The sequence below is a fragment of the Oncorhynchus mykiss genome, chromosome 4, assembly GCF_057628025.1.
Source record: "Oncorhynchus mykiss isolate SJ-2025 chromosome 4, ASM5762802v1, whole genome shotgun sequence".
Taxonomy (NCBI): domain Eukaryota; kingdom Metazoa; phylum Chordata; class Actinopteri; order Salmoniformes; family Salmonidae; genus Oncorhynchus; species Oncorhynchus mykiss.
Genome location: NC_143025.1, coordinates 83,497,708 through 83,513,735, shown reverse-complemented (window position 1 = coordinate 83,513,735; position 16,028 = coordinate 83,497,708). Strand labels below are relative to the sequence as shown.

General features: G+C 44.0%; 2 protein-coding genes across 2 annotated transcripts; both read right to left on the bottom strand.

The window, feature by feature from the left end:
* Positions 1 to 1,337: 1,337 nt before the first annotated feature.
* Positions 1,338 to 3,901, bottom strand: LOC110522537 (gap junction delta-2 protein). The gene is made up of 2 exons (XM_021600986.3): positions 3,398 to 3,901; positions 1,338 to 2,998 (listed from the first exon to the last, which is right to left on the bottom strand). The coding sequence occupies exons 1-2, from the start codon at positions 3,472 to 3,474 to the stop codon at positions 2,143 to 2,145; spliced, it is 933 nt and encodes a 310-aa protein (XP_021456661.1). The 5' UTR covers positions 3,475 to 3,901; the 3' UTR covers positions 1,338 to 2,142.
* Positions 3,902 to 4,600: 699 nt separating this feature from the next.
* On the bottom strand, positions 4,601 to 8,192 carry LOC110522536 (actin, alpha cardiac muscle 1). The gene is made up of 7 exons (XM_021600985.3): positions 7,762 to 8,192; positions 7,202 to 7,346; positions 6,416 to 6,740; positions 6,077 to 6,238; positions 5,767 to 5,958; positions 5,318 to 5,499; positions 4,601 to 4,974 (listed from the first exon to the last, which is right to left on the bottom strand). Exons 2-7 carry the CDS (start codon positions 7,328 to 7,330, stop codon positions 4,831 to 4,833), a joined length of 1,134 nt encoding a protein of 377 aa, XP_021456660.1. The 5' UTR covers positions 7,331 to 7,346; positions 7,762 to 8,192; the 3' UTR covers positions 4,601 to 4,830.
* Positions 8,193 to 16,028: the final 7,836 nt, after the last annotated feature.

The window sequence follows — 16,028 nt, the reverse complement described above, 5'->3', positions numbered from 1 at the left end:
ACCTTGTGGGAGTGCAGAAGGCACTTTTCTCCGTGACCTTGTGGGAGTGCAGGAGGCACTTTTTTCCGTAACCTTGTGGGAGTGCAGAAGGCTGAACCCACTCATTCTCTATGGCAGATGTCCCCAACTGGCCGCCCGCGGGCAATAAGGCCTGGCTTGCATTCGGCATTCCAAAGGTGTTCGACGGGGTTGAGGTCAGGACTCTGTGCAGACTCGTCAAATTCTGTCACATCGATCATGACAAACATTTCTCTATGGACCTCACTTTGTGGATGGGGCATTGTCATGCTGAAACAGGAAAGAGCCTTCCCTAAGATGTTGCCACGAAGTTTGAAGCACAGAAGCGTCTAGAATGTCATTGAATGCTGTTGCATTAAGATTTCCCTTCACTGGAACAAAGGGGCCTAGCCCGAACCATGAAAAACATCCCCAGACAAGTATTCCTCTTTCACCAAACTTTACAGTTGGCACTATGCATTGGGGCAGGTAGCGTTCTCCTGGCATACACCACACCCAGATTCTTCCATCAGACAGCCAGGTGGTGAAACATGATTCCTCACTCCAGAGTCTAATGGCGGTGAACTTTACACCACTCCAGCCGATGCTTGGTATCGTCCTTGTTGATCTTAGGCTTGTGTGCGGCTGCTCGACCAAGGACACCCATTTCATGAAGCTCCCGACGAATAGTTATTGTGCTGATGTTGCTTCCAGAGGCAATTTGGATCTCTGTAGTGAGTGTTGCAACTGAGGACAGACGATTTTTATGCTTCAGCGCTCGGCGGTCTCGTTCTGTGAGCTTGTGTGACTTACCACTTCGCAGCTGAGCTGTTGTTGCTCCTAGATGTTCCCCTTCACGATAACAGCATTTACAGTTGACCCGGGCAGCTCTAGCAGGGTAGAAATTTGACGAACTGACTTGTTGGAAAGGTTGCATCCTATGACCGTGCCACATTGAAAGTCACTGAGCTCTTCAGTACGGGCCATTTTACTGCCAATGTTTGTCTATGGAGATTGCATGATTTTATACACCTGTCAGCTACGGGTGTGGCTGAAATAGACGAATCCACTAATTTGAAGGGGTGTCCACATACTTTTCACCATGTAGTGTACATTGATACTTTAAATCAGTGCTTTGGAAAATGGCAGCACCAGGGGCCAACATCTATTGCCCTTTGTTATTGATTCCAGCTTACTATAGATGTGTGGTCTATTTGACTAATTGCTCGTCAATACTTTTTGAATATGCAAAGGTTGTTTATTTTTGTATGTTGCAAATGAAACCAGAGATAATAATATAGTAGCATACCATTTACATAGAAACCACAGTGATTTAAATCCAAGATGACAACAGCCTTTACTGGAATGAAGAGAATACTTTATAGATATGGTCATGTTTATATTTATGTACAAATATGGCACTTGATGACATGAAAATCAATTTCCCCGTAAATAAAAGGAATGGGCGCTTGGGTGTAAATAAAAAGTCACATCCCCCCCCCCTTTCCCCAATGGAGTGATCACATAGGTTAAGGTCAATGGTGCAAACTCAGGCAACCAAAACAACTTTTATAGTGCTAATGTCATAGATCTATCTGACAAATATGTGAAAGGAGTGATCTAGCCTACTAGAAGAATGAATATGCATTTGTGTACATTTGAGAAATATTGACCCTAAAACTGCCAAATAATGTGTATGTTTCGTGCCTATAATGATATGTGGAGTTTAAAACCGGCAGAATGTCATTAAAAGACGTCATTATCGTCACAAATCGGATATATTTTGCCTCATTATTCATATTTAGTGCAGGTATTTGCTCCATGTTCAACAGCTGAAGTGAACGACAGAGTGAATATGTCAACACAAATTCATGCTTTTAAGAAGCACTTTACAAAATATAGGATAAACCATACTAAAAAGTTGCATCAGTGCCTTCTCGTATGTGTATATGTGTATATATATGACTAACAAACGTTTTGGTCCGTTTGTTTTTTACTTATCCATAAAATACAAATACAATCGATATACCCGACCTACTTCGCAAACGAAGTCGGTGAGATAAAATATCTACCACATTATTAATAAATATATGTGAATTCTTTGTAGGCTACAATTGTTCCATTCAGTTGTATTGAAATCGACAGCTACACATAGGCAGAGTCACTTGATTGAGTGCGGCCGAAATTTGGCATGCTCATTCTAGGCAAGTCTTTGTTACGGATCTCGTAGATGGACTTCCTCCTGGCCTGCACGCCTTTGACAGCTACTTTGATCTTCTTCCACCCAAGATGATTGAGTTCAGCCAAGTTCAGGAGCACACAGACGCCACTGACCGCAAACATGAAGACCAGAAACACTGTCTTTTCCGTGGGCCTGGAAACGTAGCATTCTACATCTTTGATGCAGGGGTATCGATCACACTCATATACCGCGGGGACATTGAATCCATACAGAAAATATTGACCCACCAGGAACCCTATCTCTAGCGCGTTTCGGAAAACCACTTGGATGATGTAGAATCTTGAGATTCCCTCCTGCCTCCTCATTTTAGACTTTCCACTAGTTCTCATGGCCGAATTTGGGATGTCCTTCACCTCCAAGCAGTCGGGCTCGGCTTCTTTGGTGGAGTTCTCCGTGTTCTGAAGTACTCCATTTACAATGGTGTTTTTGATCTTTTTGCTGTCGTCTCTTTTGATGGAATCATGGCGCTTGTCCAAGGAGAGGAACACGGTGGAGTACCCCCGCTCCAAACGCTCCTTCTGCTTGGCGGACTGGTGCACGGAGTAGGTGATGAAACAGAGACTGGGGGTGCACACCAGAATAATCTGAAACACCCAATATCTGATGTGGGAAATGGGGAACGCCTTGTCGTAGCAGGCCTGGTTACAGCCGGGCTGCAGGGTGTTGCACACAAACATGGACTGCTCGTCATCATAGACCGTTTCTCCAACGATCGCAACGATTAGAATCCGGAAGATCACCACCACAGTTAGGAGGATCCTACAAAACAAACAAGCACGAAATCAAAAATGTTTCAGTTCAGATATGCAGAGATGATAGGCTTGATTGTTAAACAAACAAGATATAGAGACAATTGGCGATTGCAAAGTAAAGCTGGCTCAAGTGTAGGCTACTAAGCAGACGCTAAAAGGGAGCTATCCAGTGCTGAAAGCCACCAGCCAGTTCTGTTCTAGAAGGAAAGCGCCACAGTGTTCTCAAGTGACAGCTCTGTTATCAAATGATTTCCTTTTGGTTCACATTTTTTGCATATTGTCATGAATCTTTGTTGTGGTTTTAGCGGGGGTTTGTACAGTTCTTTATACACAATCACTTTCAGTACTTGATCAAACACACACTCCTGCTAACACTTTTACAAAGTATCCTCACTTTCCCTCTTACCTTCCGATCATAGTAGAATGCTGTTGGACAGCCGCCTCCAAGAGACGCTCTAATATTGTCCACTCCCCCATGGTCATTCATTCGGAGACGATAGCACACCGTGCACTGTGCAAAATTCCTGTGGAATCTATTGTTTCCCGTGTTTTACTCCGGATGATCCAGTATCTGGAGAATGCATTGGTAACCCACCGCTTCTGCGTTCGCTCATGCCTTCTACCTTCTGCGCCTCTGCTAAAAGCTCACTCGACAACCCCAGCACTTTTGCTCGCGCGAGCCTGAGTGCTGATTAGTAGAAAGCCCTCCTATTTTTGACCGTGCGCGCGGGACTGTATGTCGCGCGGTGCTTGAATGGAGGGCAGTTGAGTTTAATGTTGATGGAGAGCTAATCCTGATTTAAGTATACTCCCCTTGCGTCACGCGCGGATATTGTTGGAGATAGTCAGAAAGAGGCACCATGTTTATAGTCAGAAAGAGGCACCATGTTTTTGACTTTCATTGTTCTCCAAGTATAAGGCGGGAAATGTAGCATATTAATATGTAATAAAAATGATTGGTCATAAGCTCAAATCACAGGGGATGTCTGTCGCCTGTAAGACCACCACATGACAGTGACAGAACGAGTAGTGGCGGAGAGAGAGACTATAGTTCTGGTCTGTATTCTCTGTAGGCCTATTCTGTATGTGGACTATTATTGTTGTCATGATGGAGGCTACAACGTCTAAGCTGCTTCTGTCTGGAGAGACTATATTGGAACATGCCTGCATCGGTTGCTGATGTACCATGACATACTACACTAGTGTCTGTATAAAAACACATGTGACAGTCTGTCAGGCTAAGCAACAATACATGACCTTACAGTAGCCTAAGCATTTGTTTGTACTTAAAGCCGCAATAATTCCTTAGCCTATACACTCCCAGCCAAGTTTATCTATCTCGGTTGAGTCATCGCTTGGGTTGCCTGAGAGGGTGTAAAGAAACAACTTAGTGGGCAGCCTCCAGTAGTTCTTTTTTAACATACCACATTGTACTGTACAGTGTGCGTGACTGGACTTAACATGTAGCGTACTAATCTCACGAGCAGGAATTAGTTAAACCTGTATTGTGAATGGATAGCCTATGAGTAAACAGATACAGTATGTCATTTTCCTGAATTATAATACAACAAATACCAATATGCAGATGATTGACGAGATGACAAAGTGCGGTATTATACAAGATCCCAGTCTTTTTATAAAGCAAATAAATATCTACATATTACACTTGGGTGTAAACAAACTGTACATTATTGACAAAACATAAAACAGGGGCCTGTCTGGATTTGTAACTTGCATATGGGTCATAAACAACATATCCATAGGCGGAGGTAATGTAAACAGATTTTTCATCCGTGGTCGTCTGACTGTCTCTGGGGGGAGCGATGGGCAAGTGGGAGCTTAGAAGCACTTCCTGTGGACGATGGAGGGGCCTGCCTCGTCGTACTCCTGCTTACTGATCCACATCTGCTGGAAGGTGGAGAGAGAGGCCAGGATGGAGCCGCCGATCCAGACCGAGTACTTACGCTCGGGGGGAGCGATGATCTAGAGAAGGGGAAAGAGGAAAACCGATAAGCAAAAGTCCTCTCAATATGGACTGCTTTATAATGCACCATACAGTTCATTGTTTGTTCAAAATTAGCATATAATGCATTATAAGGAGAATATAGGTGTATACTGTGATTGGTCATTAGAAGGCTGTGATTGGTCATTAGTAGGCTGTCATTAGTAGGCTGTGATTGGTCATTAGAAGGCTGTGATTGGTCATTAGAAGGCTGTGATTGGTCATTAGTAGTCTGTGATTGGTCATTAGTAGGCTCACACAGAGATTGTGGTCAGGTTGGTCTTAGGTGTTCAGTTTGTGGACTTCAGTGAGAATAATATTGACCTTGATTTTCATAGTGCTGGGGGCCAGGGCGGTGATCTCCTTCTGCATACGGTCAGCAATACCAGGGTACATGGTGGTACCTCCTGACAGGACGTTGTTGGCGTACAAGTCCTTACGGATGTCAATGTCGCACTTCATGATGCTGTTATAGGTGGTCTCATGAATACCAGCAGACTCCATGCCTGGTGAGATAGAAGAGAACAAGTTGTAAGCGAATGCTCTGGTTGAGAAGTCACCCATGTAGGCCTAATTGGTGCTGAAATGGACAGCTCCCTCATTGCTTCAATTTAAACATACAGTATGTTTGGCAGTAGTTAGTATAATGGCTTATGTAGCTGCTATAAAGGCTATATAAGATCACACAGGGAATATTTTCTTGTCTCCTAAAGAGGTAAAAAAAAATGGGTTTGATTGGATAGTGAGCTGCACGATGCTTCTAAGATACCTACCGATGAAGGAAGGCTGGAAGAGGGTCTCAGGACAGCGGAAACGCTCGTTGCCGATGGTGATGACCTGACCGTCAGGCAGTTCATAGCTCTTCTCCAGAGAGGAGGAGGAGGCAGCGGTGGCCATCTCATTCTCAAAGTCCAGGGCCACGTAGCACAGCTTCTCCTTGATGTCACGCACGATCTCACGCTCGGCTGTTACAATAGAAGATAAGTTTTGCAGTTTGGTCGAGAAGGTGGACAACGAATTATGACCGTACCATTTAATATCAAACATAGCAAATACGTTTATTCTCAGGAATGATGGACTCACCAGTGGTAACGAAGGAGTAGCCACGCTCTGTCAGGATCTTCATCAGGTAGTCAGTGAGGTCGCGACCCGCCAGATCCAGACGCATGATGGCGTGGGGCAGAGCATAACCCTCATAGATGGGCACGTTGTGGGTCACACCATCACCAGAGTCCAGAACAATACCTAGAACATGAGGTAGAATACTATGTAAGCCATGGAAATAGAATAGAACAGCTTCATGTTTATCTTAATGGTGTAAACTACGATTCATGTAATGAAAGGTTGCATGAGACACAATAATGCACTGGATCTGAATTGTATGTTAATGTATGGAGTCTTTCTCCTCTGCTCGTTTCTCACCAGTGGTACGACCGGAGGCGTACAGGGACAGCACGGCCTGGATGGCCACGTACATGGCGGGGACGTTGAAGGTCTCAAACATGATCTGGGTCATCTTCTCCCTGTTGGCCTTGGGGTTGAGGGGGGCCTCAGTGAGCAGGGTGGGGTGCTCCTCAGGAGCCACACGCAGCTCATTGTAGAAGGTGTGGTGCCAGATCTTCTCCATGTCGTCCCAGTTGGTGATGATGCCGTGCTCGATGGGGTACTTGAGGGTCAGGATACCTCTCTTGCTCTGGGCCTCATCTCCCACGTAGGAGTCCTTCTGTCCCATGCCTACCATCACGCCCTACAGGGGAAGAAAGGAAGCAAACCTAGTCAAAACACAATTCCTCAAAGTCAAACACAGGGTCAGATAGTTGTAAGCTACAATAGCATAGGACATTCATTCATGTATTCATTATTTTTCTTTCTTTGTGTCTTTCTTTCACAATTCAATGGTCTAGTGCCCTCAAACGCAACTCTGGACCTTGAAGCCTGTTCCACTGTCTTTTTTCATTGTTGCCTTCTAATCAAGGAATGATTTAGACCTGGGACACCAGGTGGTTGCAATTCATTATCAGGTAGAACAGAAATCCGGACTTTTTAGGGTAAGAGTTGAATACCCCTGGTTAGGTCAAATAAAACCGGGAGCAGATAATCAAGAGTAATGCATAATGTATAGACAATTAAGTCTGGAAAAACGCCCAATTTGATGGATGTATGATGTATCCTCAAATGTTTCGTTGATTTTCATGCTGGGAAGTTTACCTGATGACGGGGGCGACCAACGATGGAGGGGAACACTGCGCGAGGTGCGTCATCTCCGGCAAAGCCAGCCTTCACCAGACCCGAGCCGTTGTCGCACACAAGGGCGGTAGTCTCGTCGTCGTCACACATGATGTCAGCTGGGATTCTGTTGTGATAAAACGCACATTAGGCTAAGTAGTATAGGCTACAGGTCATAATACAAAAGCGTTTCATAACTCCGGTCATCGAGTAGCCCCAACAGTAGCCTACATCTTTTTGTTGTGGCCCCGGGAAACACTGGCAGGCTAACGTTGTACAGTATATGCTACAGCACACAGGCCACACAAGTCTAACAAACTTATTTTGAGTAATGATTTATCTCTTTTAAAACCCTATAGCGAGCACCACAATGTCAAATAATGTATTATTAATCTAACAATAATAATAATGAACTGCAGATTAATATTCCATATGATTCATCATCAATTTCGCTTTTTCGTCCGAACCTGATGGAAAACAGACTAGTAAATAGAACTCTCTGTTTCCCGTATTTGAATAATGACAAGTTGTCAGATACTCACCAAATAAGTACCGAGTATCCTGTTCCTCTGAATGAGCAGCGGTGGTGTGGTGAGGGCAGAACCCAATTTATAGGTCTACTCTACAAGCGCCACTACGCCCGGCGGCCTCTTTCTCCTTATTTGGATGCCAGGCCCTGTTATGAGTGGAGTGGAAGGGCGCTGAGGCTCGCGCGTTGACTCCTGAACGCCCATGTATGGAAGGGGACCCGCGCGGACAGACAGCTGTGAAGTTTGAGGGTGTGAAGATGTCTGGAGTTATTCCCTCTATTTTCTACACGGCACAGTGAGTTGACATGAAGAATAATGTTATTTGCTGGCTAAGTTTTCAGCAGCAGACGTCATTCCCTCTTATAGACTTGAGCATGCCATGGATTTTAACAATGCCTTCTATTAAGAACAATGACTTTGGTGTTCAGTAAATGTAAGACTCCCTTCTAATGTGTGTGTGTGTGTGTGTGTGTGTGTGTGTCTGAGTGTTTGTCACTCACTGTGACTAATATGTGATAAGGAGAGCATGGTTGAGGGCTTGTGTAGGCCATGCAGTTGACTGTTGGTAGTGATTCCTCTTCATGTAGGACCCCATAATGACAAAGCAAAAACAGGTTTTTAGACATGTTTGCAATTTTTTTTTTAACAAAAAATACTGAAATATGACATTTACATACCAGCTGTCAGCAGCAACACAGATCACTGCACCTGTACATAGCTCATCCGTAAATAGCCCATCCAATCTACCTCATCCCCATACTGTATTTATTTATTTATCTTGCTCCTTTGCACCCCAGTATCTCAACTTGCACATTCATCTTCTGCACATCCTACCATTCCAGTGTTTTAATTGCTATATTGTAATTACTTCTCCACCAAGGCCTATTTATTGCCTTACCTCTCTTATCCCACCTCATTTGCACACAGTGTATATATATTTTTCTACTGTATTATTGACTGTACGTTTGTTTACTCCATGTGTAACTCTGTGTTGTTTTTGTCGCACTGCTTTGCTTTATCTTGGCCAGGTCGCAGTTGTAAATGAGAACTTGTTCTCAACTTGCCTACCTGGTTAAATAAAGGTGAAATAAATCAAATAGAAACATACGCTACCATTACAAAGTTTGGGATCACTTAGAAATGTCCTTGTTTTCCATGAAAACATACATGACATGAGTTGCAAAATGAATAGGAAATATAGTCAAGACATTGACAAGGTTATAAGTCATTATTTACAATTGAAATAATAATTGTTTCCTTCAAACTTTGCATTCATCAAAGAATCCTCAATTTGCAGCAATTACAACCTTGCATACCTTTGGCATTCTAGTTGTCAGTTTGTTGAGGTAATCTGAAGAGATTTCACCCCATGCTTCCTGAAGCACCTCCCAAAAGTTGGATTGGCTTGATAGGCACTTCTTACATACTATACGGTCAAGCTGCTCCCACAACAGCTCAATAGGGTTGAGATCCAGTGACTCTACTGGCCACTCCATTGTAGACAGAATACCAGCTGACTGCTTCTTCCATAAATAGTTATTGCATAGTTTGGAGCTGTGCTTTGGGTCATCGTCCTGTTGTAGGAGGAAATTGGCTCCAAGTAAGTGCCATCCACAGGGTATGGCATGGCGTTGCAAAATGGAGTGATAGCCTTCCTTCTTCAAGATCCCTTTTACCCTGTACAAATCTCCCACTTTACCACCACCAAAGCACCCCCAGACAAACACATTGCCTCCACCATGCTTGACAGATGGCGTCTGGAACACGCTGTCGTACACGTTGATCCAGAGCATCCCAAACATGCTCAACATGTGCCATGTCTGAGTATTCATGGAAGAACTGGGACATTTTCAGCTTCCCGGAATGGTGTACAGATCCTTGCGACATTGGGCTGTGCATTATCACGATGAAACATGAGGGGATGCCGGTGGATGAATGGCACGACAATGGGCCTCAGGATTTCATCAAGGTATCTTTGTGCATTTAAATTGCCATTGATAAAATGCATTTGTGTTCGTTGTCTGTAGCTTATGCCTGCCCATACCATAACCCCACCGTCACCATGGGGCACTCTGTTCACAATTTTGACATCAGCAAACCGCTCGGCCCCACGACGCCATACATGTGGTCTGCGGTTGTGAGTCCGGTTGGACGTACTGCCAAATTCTCTAAAATGGCTTTGGAGGCGGCTTATGGTAGATAAATTAACATTAAATTATCTGGCAACAGCTCTGGTGAACATTCCTGTAGTCAGCATGCCAATTGTACGCTACCTCAAAATTGAAGACATCTGTGGCATTGTGTTGTGTGACAAACTGTACATTGTAGAGTGGCATTTTATTTTTCCCAGCACAAGGTGCACCTGTGTAATAGTCATGCTGTTTAATCAGCTTCATGATATGCCACACCAGTCAGGTGAATGCATTATCTTGGCAAAGGAGAAATGCTCACTAACACAGATGTAAGCAAATTTGTGTACACAATTTGAGAAAAATACGTTTTTTGTTCATTTGGAACATTTCTGTGATCTTTTATTTCAGCTCATGAAACAAGGGACCAACACTTTACATGTTGTGTTTATATTTTTGTTCAGTGTACATTACAAACACACCCACACACCAGATCTGCAAAAGATGCTGCCCGAGAGGCTATTAACATCAAAATGAACAGAGCTGTGACTTCCTATGGTGAGAGCAGCTGTCCAATACCCAGAATGGGATAGATCGTAAGGCCATAGTTACTAGGGTTTCTAGTCTGGTACGAGACTCTCCCTTCCTCACACATTACATTATCACTCTCTAACAGTGCTATTTTACTGCAGTAAGAACATCATGGCAACATTGAGCTGTGGATGTTTTTTCTTGAGTCCCTGAACTCTGTATATGTATTTTCTTTAGGTGTAAATGTTGGTACTGTGGCGATAGCAGCCAGATCGACCTCTTCTTATCCTCTGACACTGGGGGAAGTCATGTGACTAGATGATGTAACAGACAGCCACTAGTGCTTTACCCATAATCCCACCCACATTCTCTGTCTGAGCATCTGTCAGCTGGCCTCGGGTCTTCAGGGCTGGGATAAATGGTTGGGGGTTAGGAAGAGGGGGTAGCTGTTAGAAATAACTGAGATGGGTTTTGCTATGTGGATAAAATGTCAGATTTAGGATGTTTGTTTTACTGTATTTTGGATGCACAATAACTAGCCTATGAAGTGTCCATTTCTAACATTTATTTTAAAAAGGACTAACCTTTAGTGTGCAAACACATGTGTATTAAGTATGGGCATTCAATTTACAGTAATCTATGCCCTTCGTGGTTCTAGTCATTTGTAATGATTCCCTTGTGTGAACTTCTTAAACCGCATCAGCATTAAACTTCATTTCTTTAGAAGAAGATTTCATTCTGAATGATCCTATTAGTCTATGAAGTAAGGATTACGTTTTTTATGTTTCTTAATCCTCTCCTATGTGCTAACTAAAGAAATAAAAATAATCAAACTGTACGCTTGGTTTTAATCTCTTATGGGTTGCTTTATGTAAATTGTTCATATATTTGTTACTTCACTGTCTCCAAGCAACTGTGTACAGAATGGTGTCATTTCCAAAGTACAATTTGTTCCAACTCTTACTGGAATTACTTTAGGTTCTGGGTTTATGATACATGTTGAGGATGACTCAGCAGGAGATATCATAGTCTGCAAGTGTAAACTACAGCTTGAAACCAACGTTTTGTGATCAATAATGTTTCTGCATATTAGTCATGTTAGAATAGACTTGAATAAGTAGTTCCAGAAAAAAACAACTTCTCTGCTTTGCATGTTGTGGTGAGATCTGCATAAATTAATGTATTAGCCTTTGATATTAATTTAGGCATATCCATATTCATAAAGCATTGATTATGCACAGGTGTAGGCTTTCCTTTGTTGCCTAAAAACTCATATATCTAAGCTTATACCTGAATGGCAGGTAAGAATTTTGTTTGTTTTGACATCTCTTATATTGTATAAACACTGCTGTCTGTAGTCTGGTCTGTCCTCCTCCTGTCCTCAGTCTGATCCGTCCTCCTCCTGTCCTCAGTCTGATCCGCCCTCTTCCTGTCCTCAGTCTGATCCGTCCTCCTCCTGTCCTCAGTCTGATTCATCCTCCTCCTGTCCTCAGTCTGGTCTGTCCTCCTCCTGTCCCCAGTCTGATCCGTCCTCCTCCTGTCCTCAGTCTGATCCGTCCTCATCCTTTCCTCAGTCTGATCCGTCCTCCTCCTGTCCTCAGTCTGATTCATCCTCCTCCTGTCCTCAGTCTGGTCCGTCCTCCTCCTGTCCTCAGTCTGATCCGTCCTCCTCCTGTCCTCAGTCTGATCCGTCCTCCTCCTGTCCTCAGTCTGATTCATCCTCCTCCTGTCCTCTGTCTGGGTCTGTCCTCCTGTCCTCAGTCTGATCCGTCTTCCTCCGGTCCTCTGTCTGGGTCTGTCCTCCTCCTGTCCTCAGTCTGATTCATCCTCCTCCTGTCCTCAGTCTGATCCGTCCTCCTCCTGTCCTCAGTCTGATCCGTCTTCCTCCGGTCCTCTGTCTGGGTCCGTCCTCCTCCTGCCCTCAGTCTGATCCGTCCTCCTCCTGTCCTCAGTCTGATCCGTCCTCCTCCTGTCCTCAGTCTGGTCCGTCCTCAGTCTGGTCCGTCCTCCTCCTGTCCTCAGTCTGATTCATCCTCCTCCTGTCCTCAGTCTGATTCATCCTCCTCCTGTCCTCAGTCTGGTCTGTCTTCCTGTCCTCAGTCTGGTCTGTCCTCCTGTCCTCAGTCTGATCCGTCTTCCTCCGGTCCTCTGTCTGGGTCTGTCCTCCTCCTGTCCTCAGTCTGATTCATCCTCCTCCTGTCCTCAGTCTGATCCGTCTTCCTCCGGTCCTCTGTCTGGGTCCGTCCTCCTCCTGCCCTCAGTCTGATCCGTCCTCCTCCTGTCCGTCCTCCTCCTGTCCTCAGTCTGGTCTGTCCTCCTCCTGTCCTCAGTCTGATTCATCCTCCTCCTGTCCTCAGTCTGGTCTGTCCTCCTGTCCTCAGTCTGATCCGTCTTCCTCCGGTCCTCTGTCTGGGTCCGTCCTCCTCCTGTCCTCAGTCTGATCCGTCTTCCTCCTGTCCTCAGTCTGGGTCCGTCCTCCTCCTGTCCTCAGTCTGATCCGTCCTCCTCCTGTCCTCAGTCTGGGTCCGTCCTCCTCCTGTCCTCAGTCTGGGTCCGTCCTCTTCCTGTCCTCAGTCTGATCCATCCGACCCTCATGCATCTCTCACTGTATCCAGCTACATTTGGACATTTAGGGCTCGATTCAATCTGTATCGCGGAAGTTCAGCTCTATAGCGCGATTGGAATTTAATGGCAATGTTCCCTTCTTCGTGAAGACTGCATTCACGGTAAACACTACAGATGCGCTATAACACTGAACTCCCACAATACGGATTGAATCTAGCCCTTATTTAGACTCACCAACCATAAACAACCTGCAGATACTGTATTTAATATACTGTATTTAATATACTATATTTCATATATTGTATTTAAGATACTGCACAGCTAGTGTTACTGTAAATATATATATATATTAATCTGATCAAGGTATGGTTTTATTTAGATAGATACAGATCTGTAACTGTACCCTGGTTTCAGGACATGGAAAGAGATCCGTTGGGAATCCTTAGGGAGGAAGATGACCTCTCCCTCTAGCCCTCTGCTGTCTTCCCTGCACATATTAAACAGCTGAGATTGATCTGCTGCCATCATTAAGGATTCCATCAATGTCAATTAATTCCACCCAACGCCTGGGCTCAGTAAACAAAGTTGGCATTGAGGACACTTCAGACCTTCACTGTGTTCAGTTACCCAACATTTCAATGTTGCTTAGTGGCAATCTTACCATACAGTTTCACTGTCCATATTCTGCTTATCTTTGGATGACATATTATGAACAACATGTGTCAGATCTTACTAGCCTGTTCCCAGATTGTGCTGTATAGCCATCTCCTTTGGTGGTTGTTATGCCAGACCGTATAAACAGATCTGGAATTAGGCTAATATAGCACAATCAAATCACAATTTATTTAAAGTGCATTTAACAAAGTCTCAACACACTCTGCAAATTAAAATAAAAAATGTAAACAATTAATAGATAATAAGCTGCTTAATAAGCAACACTGAGTTCCTCAATGTCCGTGTCTGAAATATAACCTGCTTATTCTTTTCTGGTTAGAAACACAATGGTGTCTCTATTGGGGATCTGTCCGCCATTGAGAATGTGATACAAAAAGCCTAGAGTCGTGCAGAAAGGAGGAGGACGGACCACTTCCGAGTAGATTTCCTTACATTCAGCTCCCTGAAATAGATACAGTAGTTTGATCCAACCGTTTTCCTCAGAGGAACCTCAAAGAACAATACTGTGTCTTGCAGTATTCTAAATCCATACAGAAAGTCTGAGGATTTCATCAAACTGTTCTGGCTGTTAACACCCAAAGATGCCAGACATAAGCACACAAATATGAATAGTTGATGTTCTATTTTAGCTTGCACCAAGGTGCAATATTAATGGGGCATTTTAGTCGGAGTTTAGTAATTCACAGTGAAAGCATTTAGTCCCTCAACAGGATACACAAAGTAACCAACTGTGTTTGTTTCCTTTCTTAGATGAATATTTTCCAGTGTATGGAGAGAATTAAGGTCAAGTACACGCATAGCAGAATTCTGTCTTCAAAGGCCTTCATTTAGACCGGAGAGACACAACAAGGATATTCCACAGTGCATGAACATTTTTAAAGCAACAAAACTACCTTTAATTTTGAAATAATTTCCAAATTATGGGCAAATGCATGGTTGGTCTATTGCTATTGCTATTGCTATCTATTCATGAGATAATAATAAGGTACAAACAGCATCATCCTAACAAACAGTATGTAAGGAAAACATGATTGGTTGGGGACTTCTTGTTGACACGGTGTAAAGGCTACTGCTGTATATCCATCTATAAATACCCTCTTATTCCTAAGTGTGCTCTGTATAAAGTCCGCTCTGGCCCCAAGCTAGGCATGTCAGGGAGATATGTAGAACATCATGCCAGTGCCAGATCTATAATCTTATATCAACGTTGGCGGGGCAGAGGGGTCATACCAGAGAAGATAGAGGTGCCATGTCACCACACCATCTCTTTCTCTCTCCTCTCTCGCTCTCTCTTTCTATTTCTCTCTCCTCTCTTTCTTTCTCTCTCTCTTTCTCTCTCTCTCTCCATATAACCCCTCTATTTATCTTTGCCCCCATTTGTCTCTCTCTCTCGCCCATCTCTCTCTTCTCTCTCTCGCCTTCCCTCTCTTTTACTGAGACTCACCCCTCAAGCCTTACAGACACATAACAGGTGCATTTCCTCCTGATGAATGATCTTTCGTGAAACGGATTGTGCGGTATGAGAAAAAAATCACTTCTATACGCAGGGGTCTTCACCTACCCACATGTTACTTTAAAGAAGACTTGAGTTATTTCTGCAACTGTGATTACGTGTTTGTTTGTTCAAACCAGTGTGTATGGTCCTGTGTGGAGGTTCTGAAAATAAACAGACCCTAGCAATGAGCACCTGTCTTCCTATTGTTTTCTTCCTTCAGTGTCCTGCTGCTCTCAACTGTGGCTGGGGGTCCGAGTGGTGGTGGTGTCTGTCTCTCTCTGTCTTTGTGTGTGGGGGAGGTGTTGGTGGGGCTACCCCTCTGGGGCAGCTGCTGTATACTAGACTAGAGTGACAGAGACAGGAGAACCTGGGGGGTTATGGATCTCTCTACCAGCAGCTTCAAGCCCCTGTACAGGCAGCCAGGCGGTAGGAATGATTCAGAAGGAGAGGTGCTCTGACACCGGACAGGCCTAGTTTGGTAAGTTATCTGCCAAAGACCGCAAAGTGGAAGACAATTCCCAACTTGGACAGGCTGAGGCGGAGCACTTCTGACAGACAGAGGGGGAGGGAGTTGCGAAGGGAGGTAGGTAGGGATGGGATAGTACAGTATGCTGAGAGGTAATTATTTATTTTATATCCTACTACACAATGCAAATAATTTCTGTCTAGGCATTGCAGGTCACTTTAAATGCAAACTGAATCCTGAGATGGATTCATTTTGAGTGAAGACACATCACATTATTTAACAAACATTCATACAGGGAGACACATCACATTATTTAACAAACATTCATACAGGGAGACACATCACATTATTTAACAAACATTCATACTGGGAAACACATCACATTATTTATGAAACATTAATACAGGGGGACACATCA

Excerpts from the sequence above, each read along its gene's own strand:
- LOC110522537 (XM_021600986.3), bottom strand. The coding sequence starts at position 3,474 with ATGACCATGGGGGAGTGGACAATATTAGAGCGTCTCTTGGAGGCGGCT. Across the intron at positions 2,999-3,397 it reads CATTCTACTATGATCGGAAG|GATCCTCCTAACTGTGGTGG; the intron begins GTAAGAGGGAAA and ends TTTGTTTTGTAG.
- LOC110522536 (XM_021600985.3), bottom strand. The coding sequence starts at position 7,330 with ATGTGTGACGACGACGAGACTACCGCCCTTGTGTGCGACAACGGCTCG. Across the intron at positions 6,741-7,201 it reads TTGGTCGCCCCCGTCATCAG|GGCGTGATGGTAGGCATGGG; the intron begins GTAAACTTCCCA and ends CTTCCCCTGTAG. Across the intron at positions 4,975-5,317 it reads CCAGCACTATGAAAATCAAG|ATCATCGCTCCCCCCGAGCG; the intron begins GTCAATATTATT and ends CCCCTTCTCTAG.